Here is a 15510-nt window from a genome sequence, read left to right on the forward strand (position 1 = left end):
TTGATCTAAGGTTTGAGCAAACTTCTGTCTTTACAGAATAATTTTATGACAATGTCTCCACCTAGAGGTGCTTATGCTAATAACAACTTCCAGTCTCTGGTAGTGTAGATGCAATGCAATGGGAGTGATCCTCATTACTGTACCTGAGATGAAGGCACAATGACAAAAGAATTGAAAAAGACTCTTATTCTAAAATAATTAAATCAGAGTTACAAACAGCTGCAAAGATTACATTACATTTTGTATCATCATTTGCATGTATCAGCTATATAAGAGGTCTTGAGAGTTAGCACTTTGATATGAGAGATTTCAAAGCAGTCAAAGAGTTCCAAAGAGGCCAGATAGTGAGGGCATAACCTGCAGCTACATCAATACAGAAGTGCATTGCAATAAAAAATCTTCATCAGCATCTCATTATTACAAGAAAAGCATCTTTTTATTGTGAGAAAAAGCACTTTGTTACTACAAGCATCTCTTCATTATGAGAAAAGCATGGTGGTATTACCAAAAAATCCATCTTGTTATTATGATATAATTGTTATAATAACAACATAACTGGCATAGCCTATTTGATTATGTTGATTCTGACAATTGGAGCAGTTGACAGCATCACTAAAATATTGCTTCATATTGCTTGGCTTAAATCACGATGAGTTTTTAATGTCACTGAGCAATGGCTCCTCAGATCCAAGTGTTTATACAGATGCTAAAATATTCTTGTAATATAATAACAAGATAAGTTTTCTTATAGTAATGAGATGTTTTCTCAAAATAGTAAGAAGCATCTTGTAATAATGATGCTGATAGGGATTTTTTTCTTGCATGGCAGCAATGCCCTTCTGTACATAAGTCACGTAAAATGGAAAATTGTTTAAAGTTTCATGGTCAACAGTCCCAAAAGTCATGGCAGCATATGGTATTTGCAAAGAGGGACAGTGGTCGTAAGTCAAGCCTCACTGACAAGGACAGACAAACATCATACAGGATACTTGCTAAATGCCCCAAAAACCTGTTCCGATGAGTAATGGAAAAATTAATACAGTCGGATGAGTCAACTTTTGCCATACTTCCGACATCTGGAGAGAAGAAGACAAAAGATGCCTGTTGCCAGCTGTTAAGTATTGTGGGGGATCCATAATGGTCTGAGTAGCCATCTTGTGGAAATCATTAGGTCCACTGATTGCTTTGCATGGTCCTATAACCACCAACTCATACAGTATGAGGCAATTTTACAGGACCAGGTGCACACTATGGTGCAAACACTCTTTCCTGATGATATTCCTATATTCCAGGATGATAATTCTACAATTACAAAATGATAATAATATATACTGCTAAAGGTAATTGAAGAGTGGTTTGATGAACACCAGGATGAAGTCAAGAAATTCTGGAGTGTAGACTACGAAGTTGATATCGACTGCCACCATAAAAGATCTTCTAAACCACAAACTATTCAAGACATGTGACAGCATTCCAAGAAGGATTAAAGCTGGCAAAGTGTAGCTCTTTGTTTTGTCCATTTTATTTTGTCCAACAAAAATAAAATTTAGAGCAATTCCTATCAGAAATGGTTATATACTGTCAATATCATTTACTTTGCAAGGATTACAGTACAGAATAAGGAAGTAGTTTGTTCTAGCCTAAATTTATTAAATGTCAGTGCATTTATCTTGCTGGTTTCAGATCTGCTGTCTCAAGCTGATGTTTATTTACTAAACATTGCCACCTAGTGGGTAAAATGGGAGCTCATTATAATAAGGGATAACAGAATTACAAAAATAGAAGCATATTGCATTAAGAAAAGAAACAGGCAAGTCAGTCTGACAGTGAATTAAAAAAAAAAGTACAAAAATAACAGAGACAGTGATAGTCAGTAAAAGATTTATTTAGTCTGTGCCACATCTGTATTATATTATCATATGTTAATCTTTAAGAATACAAAATGGCTTTTCAAAATAAAAGCAAAGTCGCTTTAAAGTTAATTTTCTTTAAAACACACTTATCACCTTTAATAAATACTCTGTTTATACAATGACAGCTGGGGATGGAATGTAGGCAAAAGCAGGTTTGTTTTGAAAGGTCAGAGGAAAGGCAGACAGAACAGAAGCAGGCCAAGCGCAGAGGACAGCAGTCACACAGGAAAGCTTTTTAAGACAAACTGGACTACTGTTGCAGATTCAGAGAGGTCATTCGGGTAAATAAACAATGCAATACCAAAGCACCATCTGAAGAGTTCACCTTCAGGCTACTTAATACCGCAGAGCTTATCTGGCTTGTCAGCTTGGCAGACTGATACAGTACATTTTTCATCTACGTGTAAATAGACCACAAGCTAGAGAACAAGCTAGAGATAAAAGCTATAGGTGCGCTGATACCATCTGTTAACCAGCATACTGCAAACAAGTCCTTCATTGGTTGGTATTGTTTCATTCCACACAGCAATACAAACTATCCTTTTTAATATAATTTACTTGTTTACTTGTTCATTCATTCATTCCCCTAACAAGTAGTACTTCTCTAATCTCACAGACATGAACATTGCCATGTAAAACTAACCTACTGACTACTATTCAGTGTCAAGGCAAAAAACTGAAACCGAAAGCTAATACTGGCATTCATTATTCAGTCATGAGTCCAGCTACAGGTAAGTGGATCCTATGCAGGATAGGCCATTTGTGGATCACGCATACAGGTCATTAAGGAATGCCTCAGTGCTCTGCTCTAGGGAGTGGATGTGTAAGTTTGCATTACTGGGATTGGTGACAGTCTCACCAACACACACTAACTGTTAATTAAGAAGCACTGAGTACAACATGATGCACATAAGTATGCACAAGCAGGGCTATACAAGTTCACCTGCAGACATTCCTCACCAGAACACCACTGTAATTAAAATCCCTTGTTCAGAGACACAGAGAGAAAGAGGGGTAAAAAGACAGACAAAACAAGGTAGAAAAAAGCTTTCATAATGTGTACCGCTGTTGAGATTTAAGAAGAAATGGTAAAAGGAGAAAGATAGGTACAGACAGACTGGAATGATTAGAAATACATACATTCATGCTAAGAAAATATTACATTGCCTGTTAGTTCTCTAGGTGATAAATCCAAAGTGGCTCTTCTCTGATTCGTTCAGATAAACCAGGAAACAAGAAATGAGAATTCTCAATCATTCTTAATCCTTCTGAATGCAACAATCTTTCAGCAAAGTTATTCATACACATTTTTTCCCTAATAATCACACAGATTTACGTACCTAGCTACAGATATTGGTGTATTCACACAAATACTGACTACTCACACATTATCTACTTGTCAACAATACAAAAAAGAAAAATATGCATACATAGTCAAAAGTCACATATTGGCATTTCTATATTACTATGTTAAAGTAAATTGTAGCATGAAAACACAGTCCACTTTCAGTGCTGTTTTTAAAGCAGTTGAGAAAATACTTTGGAAGGTTTCTCTTGTCTGTATCACAACACTGTTAATAAGTGTTAAACAATGTAAGTCATAACATTAGCCATGAAGTTGGTTAATGCTCCAGTGTTCTTCAGCCATTTCAGGTTTTAGCTGGTTATTCGGTGCTTACTTTTAACTAGGTGAGCTGGTTAAAGCACATCTTTCCAACATTCACCATGACAGGGCAGTCCTTTTCCTTCTTTGTCCTAGGCCATTAACTGCTGGTATTGTGAAGGATGTCTAGGTTGTAGATACAATACTCATATTATGGTGTGAATAGCATTGTTCACTCTTTAAAGGAGTTTGATCAGAGAGCTCAGTTAATGCAAGTGAGCAACACACACTGCAATTCATGCTCTCTCTCTGTAAATGTGATGAGACAGGGGGAAAAATCGCTTCCTTTTAAATATGTGGATATGTAAAGTATGTATCTGAATCCACAAAAGATTTGATATATTCCAGTCATAATGGGCCGGAGGAGAATGCGAATAGGATGTGCAGGAGATGATCTCCTCTATATGCTGGATGAGAAAGGATGCATGAGCTTGCTAACCTCCAGTGATACCACTTATCAGCTCTCAATCCAATTTTGAATTGAACAACTGGAAGTACAGCGCTGAAGTGACTGCACTCACGTAATCAAGGAAGTGATTACTGACTTATGGCAATATCAACAGCTCAAAGTTTAATGTTCCTTGCAAACCCAGGAGCTTTTAGAAGTTTTTACTTGCCACTACGGAAATATTGGATTCTCGTAACAAATAGTTGCCACAGAGCAAAACCGCTAACCAATTTATATGCTCCACTCAATAGTATTACAGGTATGCTACACAGTTTAGTTCTCAGAAACCAAGAAAGTTTAGAGTCAAACATTTCTGGTCATCACAAACAAGAACCTGCCCTTACATGTTTTTGAGGCATTACCTTTTATTGTCCCTTGGTTCTATCACACAGTACTTATATATTGACATGGCTACTGTCCAAATCACATCACCTGGCTACACTCTTCAAGAGAGGCTCTCATCTCATACAAGAGGCTCTCTTCTCTTATTTATTGCACCATTTATCTATATACATTCTCTGCAGATTCACCAACCCATTCTCAGGCCGGAAGGGCTCAGATGCGTCCATTGCCATGGCTGCTGCCCCTTCTGGAGGTTAGGCTGTGTGGTGTGTACTGGAGTTCAGAGGTCAGAGTCAGTCCGGAGGCTTCGCAGGCCAACACCAGCTGCCGCAGAGCATCCAGGGCATCCATTTTAGCGCTGCGCAGCAGATCGCACTGACCCTGGGATAGGGAAGGAGAGGTATCATTTGTTTTGTGAGTGACAGGCACTGAGACTACTGAATACTGAAAGATTTCATCATTCAACCGCTGCAAAAACAACATGGAGAAAAAGGTCTACAAAGAATAATAATACAGTGCTAAAAGCCCCAGTGGCATTTAATCTGAGAAGATTAGGGGAATGAGTGAATGTAGGAAAAATGAGGAGCATGAACCTTTAGTACAGTGATGTTCCAGATAAAGCTCTCCACAGCTTTACTCAGCTTCCTCTCCTTCAGGTTCTCCTTCTCCCCCAGCTTGGCCAGATCCTCATGAAACACCATGCCTTAGAGAGGAGTACAATATACATTAATGCATGTAAATAATTATCACATTCAAACAGAAATACATTATTTATGGTGCAGGAACCAAGTTGACCAATAGTGGCCCGTGTCTATTTCTGCTTGGAAAACATGATATTTCTCTTGATGGAATCCTCTCTGGTTTGTGTCTCTTCTCTCAGCTGCCCTCTTGCCTCTCTCATTTTCTCTCATACCAGACCAGCAGTGTGGCGCTCATCCTGTTCCATTACAGTGTTTCATCCTCATAAGGACATAAGCACCATCATTCCACCTCCCTCTGGCTGGCAGCTTTTTTAAAGTCATTTGCACACAAGATTAAATAAAAAACTTAAGTTTGGCTTAATAAGAAATGTCACGCAATATGTGGAAGTGTGTGTAGAGAGAATGGTAGCTGGAGAAAAGGAGCTTTATGGAGTCCCAATATATATCTCCATCTGCTTATCCAGGATAAGCATTTCCCATGACAGAAGATGGCACAGTACTATCAAACTGATCTTGGTTTATAGTCTGTGCTTTACTTATAATTCTACTGCAATAACTACTAGATGTACACTCTGATGGCTGTATCTTCGTCATGGACAGTCTGATATAACCAAGATAAGCAGAGCAGATTTACCCTCCATTAACATACTCACCTTCCTTCTGCACCTGAGCGATCCGCTCCTGTACAGCATCCGCATTCTCTATTAGCTGTTTATTAGCTGAGATCATCTGTGAGGACACACACACAGGCAACATGACTTTTACAGAGGACATATACTCACTGCCACACATTGTAGACTTGTCTCAGACTAAGCAGAGACCCTGTTTGCCCTCTCCCACAGTGTAGATATTTATAACATGCAGCCCAGCCAGACAGCCAGGCCAAACTCCTGCCTGTTTCAGATGCACCACATGAACCTGAGTCAACAGTCCTTCTGGAAGAGAACAAAAGATGGATGCAAGCTAGGAGCACAAATGACCATCACTACGCCAGATGTAATCACACCACAACTGGATTCTAATCAGTGTGCTCCACAGATGAACGATTCACCAAATTTGGTAGAGAAAAAAAAAGATGAAACCATGAGTAAAAAAAGAACTCTGTTGAAACAGGTTTATAGTTTGTAGTGTTATGCCGAGCTGCTCTGCTGTGTCTGAACCTGTCTACACACAGAGATATAAACAGAGAGAAATAAAAGCATTGGGCTCATTAGCAAGACAACTTCAGGTGGTTGCCCATGTGGAGCCAAGCATTAACGTTACCCTAAATAGCGCAGTGGCTCAGTACTGTTATGTTTGTGGGGACAAACAAGACAGCCCTCTCCAGCTCACTAACAGGAAACACCCGTGATGAGGGCTCCATATATTTGGTAACACTTTACATTACGTTTTCCTTAAGTGATATTATTTATTGCATAATGCGTTACAGTATTAACACTATAAGTGCTATAAGTAATATTAACGAATTAAGTAACTAACACGATAACATAACATAATAAACAAAATTATTCAAAATTGTTATCCACTGTTTATCCCATCGAGTAAAATTAAGTCCACTATTAATTTTTTTTGTCATTTACCATTCCTTGTGAGTACTGATACTGTGTTAAGTTTTAATATCTTCCATTTACAATATAGTAATCTAAATCTAACAACAGGTGATTGACTGTCTGTCAAATGACACTAGTGTCTTATTTTGACGCTTCAGGCCAAAGTGTTTTTATCCAGACTCACACAGCTGACTGATATTTATTCTTCAGGAAGCACTCAATATTCCCTCTGGGTATTTATGTAAATACAAAATTCATATAAAAACCTGAGAAGTTTAGCTTCCTCTTGTCCACAAAGAGTATCTATCTGAAGGCATGTTTGTGTATATATTAGGGATGTAACTGAACATGAATATATTATTCCAAATGAAAAGATCATGTGTTCTGAACAGAAGCAAACAGAGATAGACAGCTTGCCAGAAAGGTTCACAGGGCATCTGGTTGAGACTAGAGGTGTGCAGCTAGACTGGGATCCAGTGGGACACAACTAAAAAGTCACATTTTTTACTTTCATGCAGACAAGCAGTCAGACAAAAAGCTCAAAGGAGAAAGAAAGACCACATTCATTAACATGAACGTGATCGATGCATTTACAGCATGCATTCCTTTGTCCTTAGTAACTGCCTTAGTAACAGGGTCATAGTGGTTTATATTAGTCTGTTAGTTTGTTTATATTTTGTTTACAGTTCATTTGTGAATTCATTAGAAAATGATGCATGCAGTTACAAAACAAAAATAACAACTACTCGAGTGGGACTGAAAAAACAATTCGGGTTTAAATTTGAATACAAACGCAGATATGAATATTTGAATATTTGGAGCACTAAGATGCAGATACAGATAGTGGCATTGCTTGTGTATATTCTGTCTCCAGACATGAGTCAGGCTAAAGAGAGGCTCTGCCTTCCAAGATCTGTTTCTCCTTAAAATTGTTGCATTCGTATCTTAGGAAACAGTTTCAATGTAATCAATAAAACCGGGCATAACCCTTCAGTCTTTGCTGTGTCAATTACAGAGCTTTGAGGTCCTTCGAGTATATTTTTTCACAATAAATTATTGGGCATGTGAGTTATTCACCGTGTCATAGGCGTTAAGCAGCTTGCGTGTGGTGTCGTTCAGGTTTGCAAGTGGCTCCAGGCAGGGATAACCGTCTTTCAGGATCAGGCTGGCTCCTGGGGGACCGTCAGGGCCCTGCAGCCTTGTGGCTAAACTCTGCATGCACTGCTTCAGAGTGGACACTGGGGGGAGCCCACATTGCTCTTTGAATGCCACCGTAGCACTCTACAGTAAAGCAGAAATAATAAATAACTCATTGGTGATACTGTATGATTATTCACAAATACACACAAACAAACAAATGCAATAAAGCAAACATGAGCAAGAACACACCACTTTCATGTTTTCTATTTGCTTACAGTTATCTTTCCATATAAATAGTGTGGTGACCAATCATTGGACACTTCCTGTTAAATAGCTGGATATAATTAACTAATCTTACAAAAACATTGTTTTTGTCCTCTGTTGTTGTGTGATATAGTGACAGTTTATGAAAAGAAGCAGGGAGCAGTAATGCCAGTGCTTATTATTCAGTTATTAATATTAAAGAATATTATTTAGGAACTACTATGAATTATTCAGCAACTACAGGAAATGAGAGTGAATAATGTAAGCCTGGATGCCCACCTTGGTCCTGGGAATTTAAAGGATTATCTTAGCAAGTCTTTTGTTTTTCTCCTTTCTGAATTCCCTTCTTGTCCTACAGTATCCCAATCAACTGTTTTACACTGACTGGCTGACACCAGACACTTTATCTGAATGTAATCTAAATACAGCAACGGATAACAGAAAAACAGAGTAATCACAAATGTAATCATTGACTGAGTTTACATTGTACTGAAAAATCTACAGTTTTATCAGCTTTTATCAGTCTCTTTAGTTTTGTTGAGCTATTGTTGAGCTTACATCTTTTGAATGTGTTTAAGTTTTATATCACTTCTTCCTTCATTAGAATTTTCCACCTGGCAGTCATGTACCTTGTGTCATTATTACCATAACCACCTGTGGCACTGTGTGCCTTTGTGTGTGTGTGATAAGTGAAAGGTATTTATACACCTGGAATAATCCTACCCGCCTGCTTTCTCAGTACAGGCAGGTAACATCTCATTCCACAAAATACCTGACACACATCAGTGTATCAGGAAGGCAAGTCCTGGCTGCTCAACGTAGGAATGAATGGATGCTGAATGTGGTCCAACCTACACGTTTTTTAATAGACCCAAAGGCTTTAGCTGACAATTACATATAAACACAGGTTGTATTTAATGATGGATATATATACAGTATATATACAGTTGGTAACGGGTTTTTCAGATCGTCTTGGTTCTTGCTTCTCATTTGATTAGAATACATGGATATTTTTAATTCGCTAAATCAGAACAGATGGATCATATCATTTTTCCACCAACTTATTCTGCCCCTCAGATATATTTCTCCATATTACACTGGTACATGTAAACTGCAGAGTAAAATATATAGTGGTGTACAAGCGAATTTAGCACTGATCCTTCGATACAGTCTCTGAAAAATGAAACAATCAAATGTGTTACGTGAATCTACCAGTCACACTTACCAGTGCGTTCTCTCGCAGGTCAGTGGCCTCTCTGAGTGGAAGGCCAGCAGAGCGAAAGGTGTCGTCTAACACTTTAATGGCCGTGTTTCGGAGGGTGACATACTCCCTTCCTCGACGCACTCCTCGCTTCACAGATAGGCCCCGTCTTTGAGCCTTGCCTCCACCACGGCGGTTTGTGATAGCCACGTGCACAAACAAGCTGGCATGGGCTAAAGGCTCTCCCGCCAGCCCCAGCAGTGGCACATTCCTGTAGCCAGGCTGTAGACATTCAAAAGCGATGGTGTACTGGCCAATAAAGTCATCACCAATGTAGTCGTCATCCAGAACGACAAATCGCAGCAGTGCCAGTTCTGGCATGTTCACCTATGGAGTGAGGAGTTTAAAGCCCACACACATAATAAATAAAGAGAGCAGAAAACTCAACACATTAAAATATGCTTTTTTGGCATTTAAATTTTTTAAGGTCTAATTTGAATGTTACAATTAAAGTGATTTTGAAAAAAAGCACTCACATACACACAACTGTCGGCATAAATCCAAATACTAAGCACCAAAACACACATTTACTATTAAACATTTACTATGTATTAAACTAGATTTTTATCCAAACACTAAATTTTCACAGTTTGTGCACCATTTTAATGTCAGTGTCACAGTAAGTCACAGTAAGTTTAAACACATTATCAAACTGAGCTGCTCTACCAATAATGTATATCAATATCAGCCTATATTGCACCATTACTCCTAGTTTATTGTCAAGGCCAATATGATGTCAACCCTATTCATTTATTCATTAAAAAAATTTAGAGTACAAATGCTCAATCTGTGCAGCGTTCTTCTCATCAAACCTTTAAATCAATAGTCATGTTTGGGAAAAAAGATTGTGTGCATGATACACACACACATATACACAGAGAGAGAGAGAGAGAGAGAGAGAGAAAGGTAAGTCAAGGTTTTGCTCAATAATCACAATTGTTCATTTTTCAATTGTTCTTTAGCATTTTAAATAAAAAGAAATTCAAGCTTTTCTTCCATATTCTACATAATAAGCCTATTCCTAAAATATTTCCTGAATATACCCTAAAATGTAGAAATGTATTTGAATCAAAATAAAACTGCTCCTTAGTCACGTCAACTAAGTGTACCTTTGTAGATTCAGTAAGCCTGTTACACTTAAAATGAATGACTTAATATTTATAAATGTTAGATATTGGCCAATAAAAAACAATTATTGTGATAATTAAATAATAAAAGTGTACAGAGAGATGGGTATGATTAAGGTTTCATCACTCTCTATGATGAATGTGCGTAATGAAAAATCACGAAAGCAAACTGAGGAAGCAACAGTCAGCGATCATACCACACATGGTTTCTGAAGTGTGTGTGTGTGTGTGTGTGTGTGTGTGTGTAGAGCAGATCTCTTCTTGATAATTGTGAAGCAACAGTCACCAAAAGGCCATAGTTGCAATAAGATGCATTTAATGCTCAGTGCAGTCTGGTACAGAATCAGTGTGGGTCAGAATGAGTCTTATTTACACAGAGTTTGAATCCTCAAACATATGAGCATTCAGAGGCAAAGTAGCCTTGTTAAGTGGTCCAGGGACAGTTTCTCCTTATCTGCATTCCTTAATTACAAGCTGACTATGATCTGAAGGTGTAGTGTTAGCAGTAGCATTAGTTGGTGCTTCCATAATTGCAGATCTGAGAGAGCTGTATTGTCCATTTGCACCTACATCTGTGTCATTACTGAATCTAAAACCTTAATAGCAGGTCTTAGTCATTATCCTTATTATAGCTTTATAACACTGCATTAGCCATAATTACATGTATGTTATAAACTCCATTAACCTCATTATAGCTTGTAACATGCTTGTATAATTTGTCAAACACTTCACCACCAAAGTTCAACAAGATCAGAGTAGCCTTCTGGTCATTTTCACATGATTTCTTTTTGAGATCATACAAAAGCAAAAAAAAAAAAAAAAAAACATCTCCTCAGATCTCCTTAGTTAGAAGTGCAAAGTCCCTTTCAATGGCAACTACAGTACATCCTAACAGACACCATTCTTTGGGAGGAGCAAAGTCACACCTACTATAAACATATGTCACGAACCCCCTCTCTCTCAGCATGCCAAACACTGTTTTCATGTTGTGTTTTGTGTTCCTGCCATGTGATTATGTCTAGACATGATTTTTACTCTTGTTCGGCCTTGATTAGTTCTTCTGTTCATACACTGTTGTATCTTAGTCCCGGTGCGAAATTCTATCGTGCATTAGTGACAATTCGTTTTAAGCCCAAGCCTGTTTTCTAGTTCTGTGTTTTCAGTTTCCAGGTAATGACCCTAGCTTGTGTTTCATTGTTTTTTTGTTTTTTTTGAGGATGGATTATTCCCACGCATTACAGTATAAAATGTAATGCAATTTGATGCATAATTTCCTATGTTGGCAAACATTTTATTTTGGAAGATTACATTCCACATTCCTCATGGTCTCATGAGATTAGCTGGGTGAAACAGCAATATTAATTAAGAGTGCTTGAATGTGCATATAAGTAAAATGAAAAAAAAAAAGTGGTAAATGCACACGATTGCATAAATGCAAAAGCTATTTTGATACAGATCTAGTCTCACATATAGACTTTCCTAATGTGCGAACTCATATGCGGAAACTAGCATGCATAGCATGTATACATATACTATGTCATTTTCACTCATTTGCATGTGTGCTACCGTACAACCTTTTTAGCATTTTTTTGTAAAACTTCTAAAACATACACTCCTGTGACTCAAGGCCTTGATGAAAAAATATCAGTGGTCAGAACAATTTGTTCCCATTGTATAATGCGTTTGCACAAGACTTCTGCACATGTTCAAACTAGATTACAATCTCTGTTTTTAGAGCAAATCATGATTATCATGATTCATATGAAACTGGCTTACTTAGAGTTTGCACTAAAGGGAAAACTATGAAACATTTTATAATCACTGTGCGTAAATGACCATGGAACCATGGAGCTACTTCAAGCTCATTTCAACCTCCTGAGAGTTAATTAGATCAAACAGGTTGTTTATAGTGGTTGTCTAGTGAGAAACTGTTTTTATTATAGTCAGCGTGTATACATGTGCTCATTCTGTATTTGTTTCCATAACAATAATTTACAGTGAAAGTCCATAATCTTATCAATTTGATCAATTTGTTGAGGGCACAAGATCGGATGACTCCAGGCATCCTCTCCATGGAGATTTGGCTTCTAGTTTTGAGCTACACAAAGAGTCTGTCTTGTTTCAGACCTCAGAGTTGCATTGGCCCTCTGCCATAGTGTGGTACTCACTCAGATCTTCCTGAACTGTTTATGCAAAGTCCAGGCTAAGCAATAATATTTCTGTTATTGTCACATTTCAATAAGACATTACCTTAGCAATAGGCTATAGTAGCACTTTTTTGTGAAATGTTGTAAAAGCTAAGGTTGTGACATTTGTGGTGTCTCGTTATAGTGGTACATTGTGCATAAGATATTGGTGAAACATTTAAACATGGCAGTGTATGCAAAGATACAGTGACAGCAGTCAGTGCTACATTAAAGGAAAACCCTTAATATGTTTATAATGAAATATTTGTGAGATGCTTTGCAATTCTAGTGTTAATTTGTCAAGTAGTGCTATATTTTTGTCATCCCTATGAGAAGTTAGTGGTTGTGTGCTGCACTGAAGTCATGGGGTACATTACTAGCGCTGTTAAGTTGGCGTTTAAAAGGAGAAAAGATTCAAACATAAGAGATAATGGTGAAGCTTCGCTGTTCGCTCCAAAAAAACAGAAGAGCAAGAGCTTCTTTTCTCATTCACCATTTTCCAGTGATGTTGAAAGTCATATTACTGTGAAATCCAGCATAGAAGTAGTGGAGACAGCATGGAAAAACAAAGTTCCAGATTGCAATTACAACACAGTGGCACTGAGTTATGGCAGAGATACGGCTCGGCTAGTTGTCGATCTACGAGATGAAAATTAATATTCATGGATTTTTCTTTCCTTTAATGATATTAGTGTAGCTGGTAGCTACAAAGTTTTTGTTCGTGGTTGTGTGTAACATGATCCAGTTGATCATGTTCCAGGCATATTCACATAAAAGGCTTTAAAGCCATCTTCTACCATCATATTTCAAAATCATATTTAAAAATTTCAATCAGGTAAGCATTTTATAATGAATGTATCAATCAATATGGAAATGAACCAGTGAAATATATATATATAATTCTTCCCTGCTGTGTTTTGTCCTCCAGTAATTACAAGCCTGTCTGATTCTTAATCCCAATTAAAAACCCCATTTAAATAGCTTGACTGTTAAATCCATCTTGTCAGGCTGGTCTTTAAATATGTCTTATGGAATATATAACTGTTACTGTGAAAATCTGTGAAAACAAACTCTCTCTTACCTGAAACTCAAACGTCTCATCAAACAGCGGGTTATCCTGGTTCTGGGCTGCGGTGCGAGTTCTCTGCTCAGCACAGTCTGCTGGTATGCCATGCAGTTCTAGCACCACATAGGGGTCGATGACTTCACCTTTGGCCCCAGAACCCTGTGGTTTGGGCAGACTGTGAGCACTGATAACCTTCACCCTGAGAGTTTGCGGTGGTACACCAGGCACGCAGCCCTGTGACTGGGCACTGAAGTAGGAGACCTCATCTCGCATGACAGCTGGCCTCAGCACATATCCACAGCCTCCATTCTGTGCAAAGCGGCCTCGGCTTAGATCCAGCATGGCACCTGGTGTCTGCTGGTTGAGTGCCACCAGCTGAACACCTCCTTTCCAGTAGCCTTGTGGGTTGGGGTTGCTGGAGTCCAGCCGGACTGAGCTAGGTCGAACTCGAGTAAGACAGCGCTTAGTGAAGCTTACCAGCTCCTCGGGGCTTTCACTTGCCAGCCGGCCTGCTTCACCCTCTCCTAAAGAGCATAGGGACCAATAAGGAGAGTCTGGGAGACCTGGGGTGCTGGGTGTGGAGGGAGTGGAGGGAGGAGAGGCTTGTTGAGACTGCTGGGTGTTGGTACGGTGAGCATAGAAATTACGGCTACCAGTGCGAGCCACTGCAATCAGATCAGAAAGCTCTCGCCGCAGTCGAAGTCTCCTTGGCTGAGGGGGTGGTGGAACCACCAGAACAACCCCTAGGTCCTCCTCCCCAGGAATGGTCATTCGACGACCAGCCAGTGGACCTCCACCACCGATCTCCTCATCCTCCTCAGATACTTCTCCATCAGAGCCCTCCTCTTCTGGAGGCAGCTTCTTACCTACCAGCAGTACCCTTCCCTTTAACTGCTCAGGAGAGGGCAATGTGGTAGTGCGTCCCCCAGGAGTGACTGGCAAACATTCAGGCCTGTACAGTTTTGCTCCAAATACCTTCTTTAGGTGCAGTGCTAGAGTGTGCTGCTGACTGGGGGAACATCGCTGACACAAGTATAGTAGCAATGGGTACTGAGAGGTGAGAAAGGCATATTTGTTAATCACTTCCAGAGCACTGTGCAGTGTGACTAGGCTATGGTGTTGATGATGATGATGGTGGTGATGATGATGGTGCTTGGTGTCTGACTCATGATCAACCCCCAAAAGTGGTTCGCCATCAGGTCCATCTGTTACCCCAAGCTCCAAACATCGACACCCAGACTGTAATGCTCGTATCAGCCCTAACAGATCAGCCTTGCCATGCACCTGATCATCTAGCAGGTAGGAGCGGTAGGAGGTGCTGATGTAATAGTGGACCAAGGGCAAGGTCATGTCATGACATACATACTGGTGCTCAGGGTCAAACAGCTGGCACTCAGTTGACTGAAGGTAGTGGGTGAAGCCATCCAGGCCCAGGAGGCCTTTCTCGCGGCAAACTGCAGAGGGTTCAAAGCGCCGCAGGAGCTCTAGGCAGCCTTCAGTGGTGGCCAGCGGCAGCCCCTGCTCAGTCTCCAAGAAAAGTCGTAGGTCCTGTACATCTAGGCACTCCCGGTCTTTTGATAGCTGCACTAAAAGGAAGTAAACATCAGGCCGGGTGCACAGCTCACAGTAAGCCTCCTGAAATTCTTCAAGTGTCACATGAGATGTCAGCTTCTCTTTGCTACGTTGGATCTCCTTAAAGCGCAGACGCACCTAAACCATGAGTGTAGAGAGGGTAGAACTTTGTTCAGTTCTATAGTTCTATAGTCTACATGTTATAAACACAGTTGGAAGCTTAGTCAATAAAAAGAACACACCACATTAAACAATAGTAAGAGATGATATTTTTAAA

General features: G+C 39.3%; 1 protein-coding gene across 1 annotated transcript in view; it reads right to left on the reverse strand.

The window, feature by feature from the left end:
* Window positions 1–1867: 1867 nt before the first annotated feature.
* plcl1 (phospholipase C like 1) overlaps window positions 1868–15510 on the reverse strand; it is a 58039-nt gene continuing 44396 nt past the window's right edge. Inside the window, exons 3-8 of the mRNA XM_026912336.3 lie at window positions 13677–15371; window positions 9247–9609; window positions 7695–7898; window positions 5721–5796; window positions 4960–5069; window positions 1868–4747 (exon numbers count right to left, since the gene is read on the reverse strand). Coding sequence (XP_026768137.1) covers window positions 4580–4747; window positions 4960–5069; window positions 5721–5796; window positions 7695–7898; window positions 9247–9609; window positions 13677–15371 — 2616 coding nt within the window. The 3' untranslated portion in view covers window positions 1868–4579. The remainder of the gene's footprint in view (window positions 4748–4959; window positions 5070–5720; window positions 5797–7694; window positions 7899–9246; window positions 9610–13676; window positions 15372–15510) is intronic.

The sequence above is a fragment of the Pangasianodon hypophthalmus genome, chromosome 5 (genome assembly GCF_027358585.1).
Source record: "Pangasianodon hypophthalmus isolate fPanHyp1 chromosome 5, fPanHyp1.pri, whole genome shotgun sequence".
In the NCBI taxonomy this organism is placed as follows: domain Eukaryota; kingdom Metazoa; phylum Chordata; class Actinopteri; order Siluriformes; family Pangasiidae; genus Pangasianodon; species Pangasianodon hypophthalmus.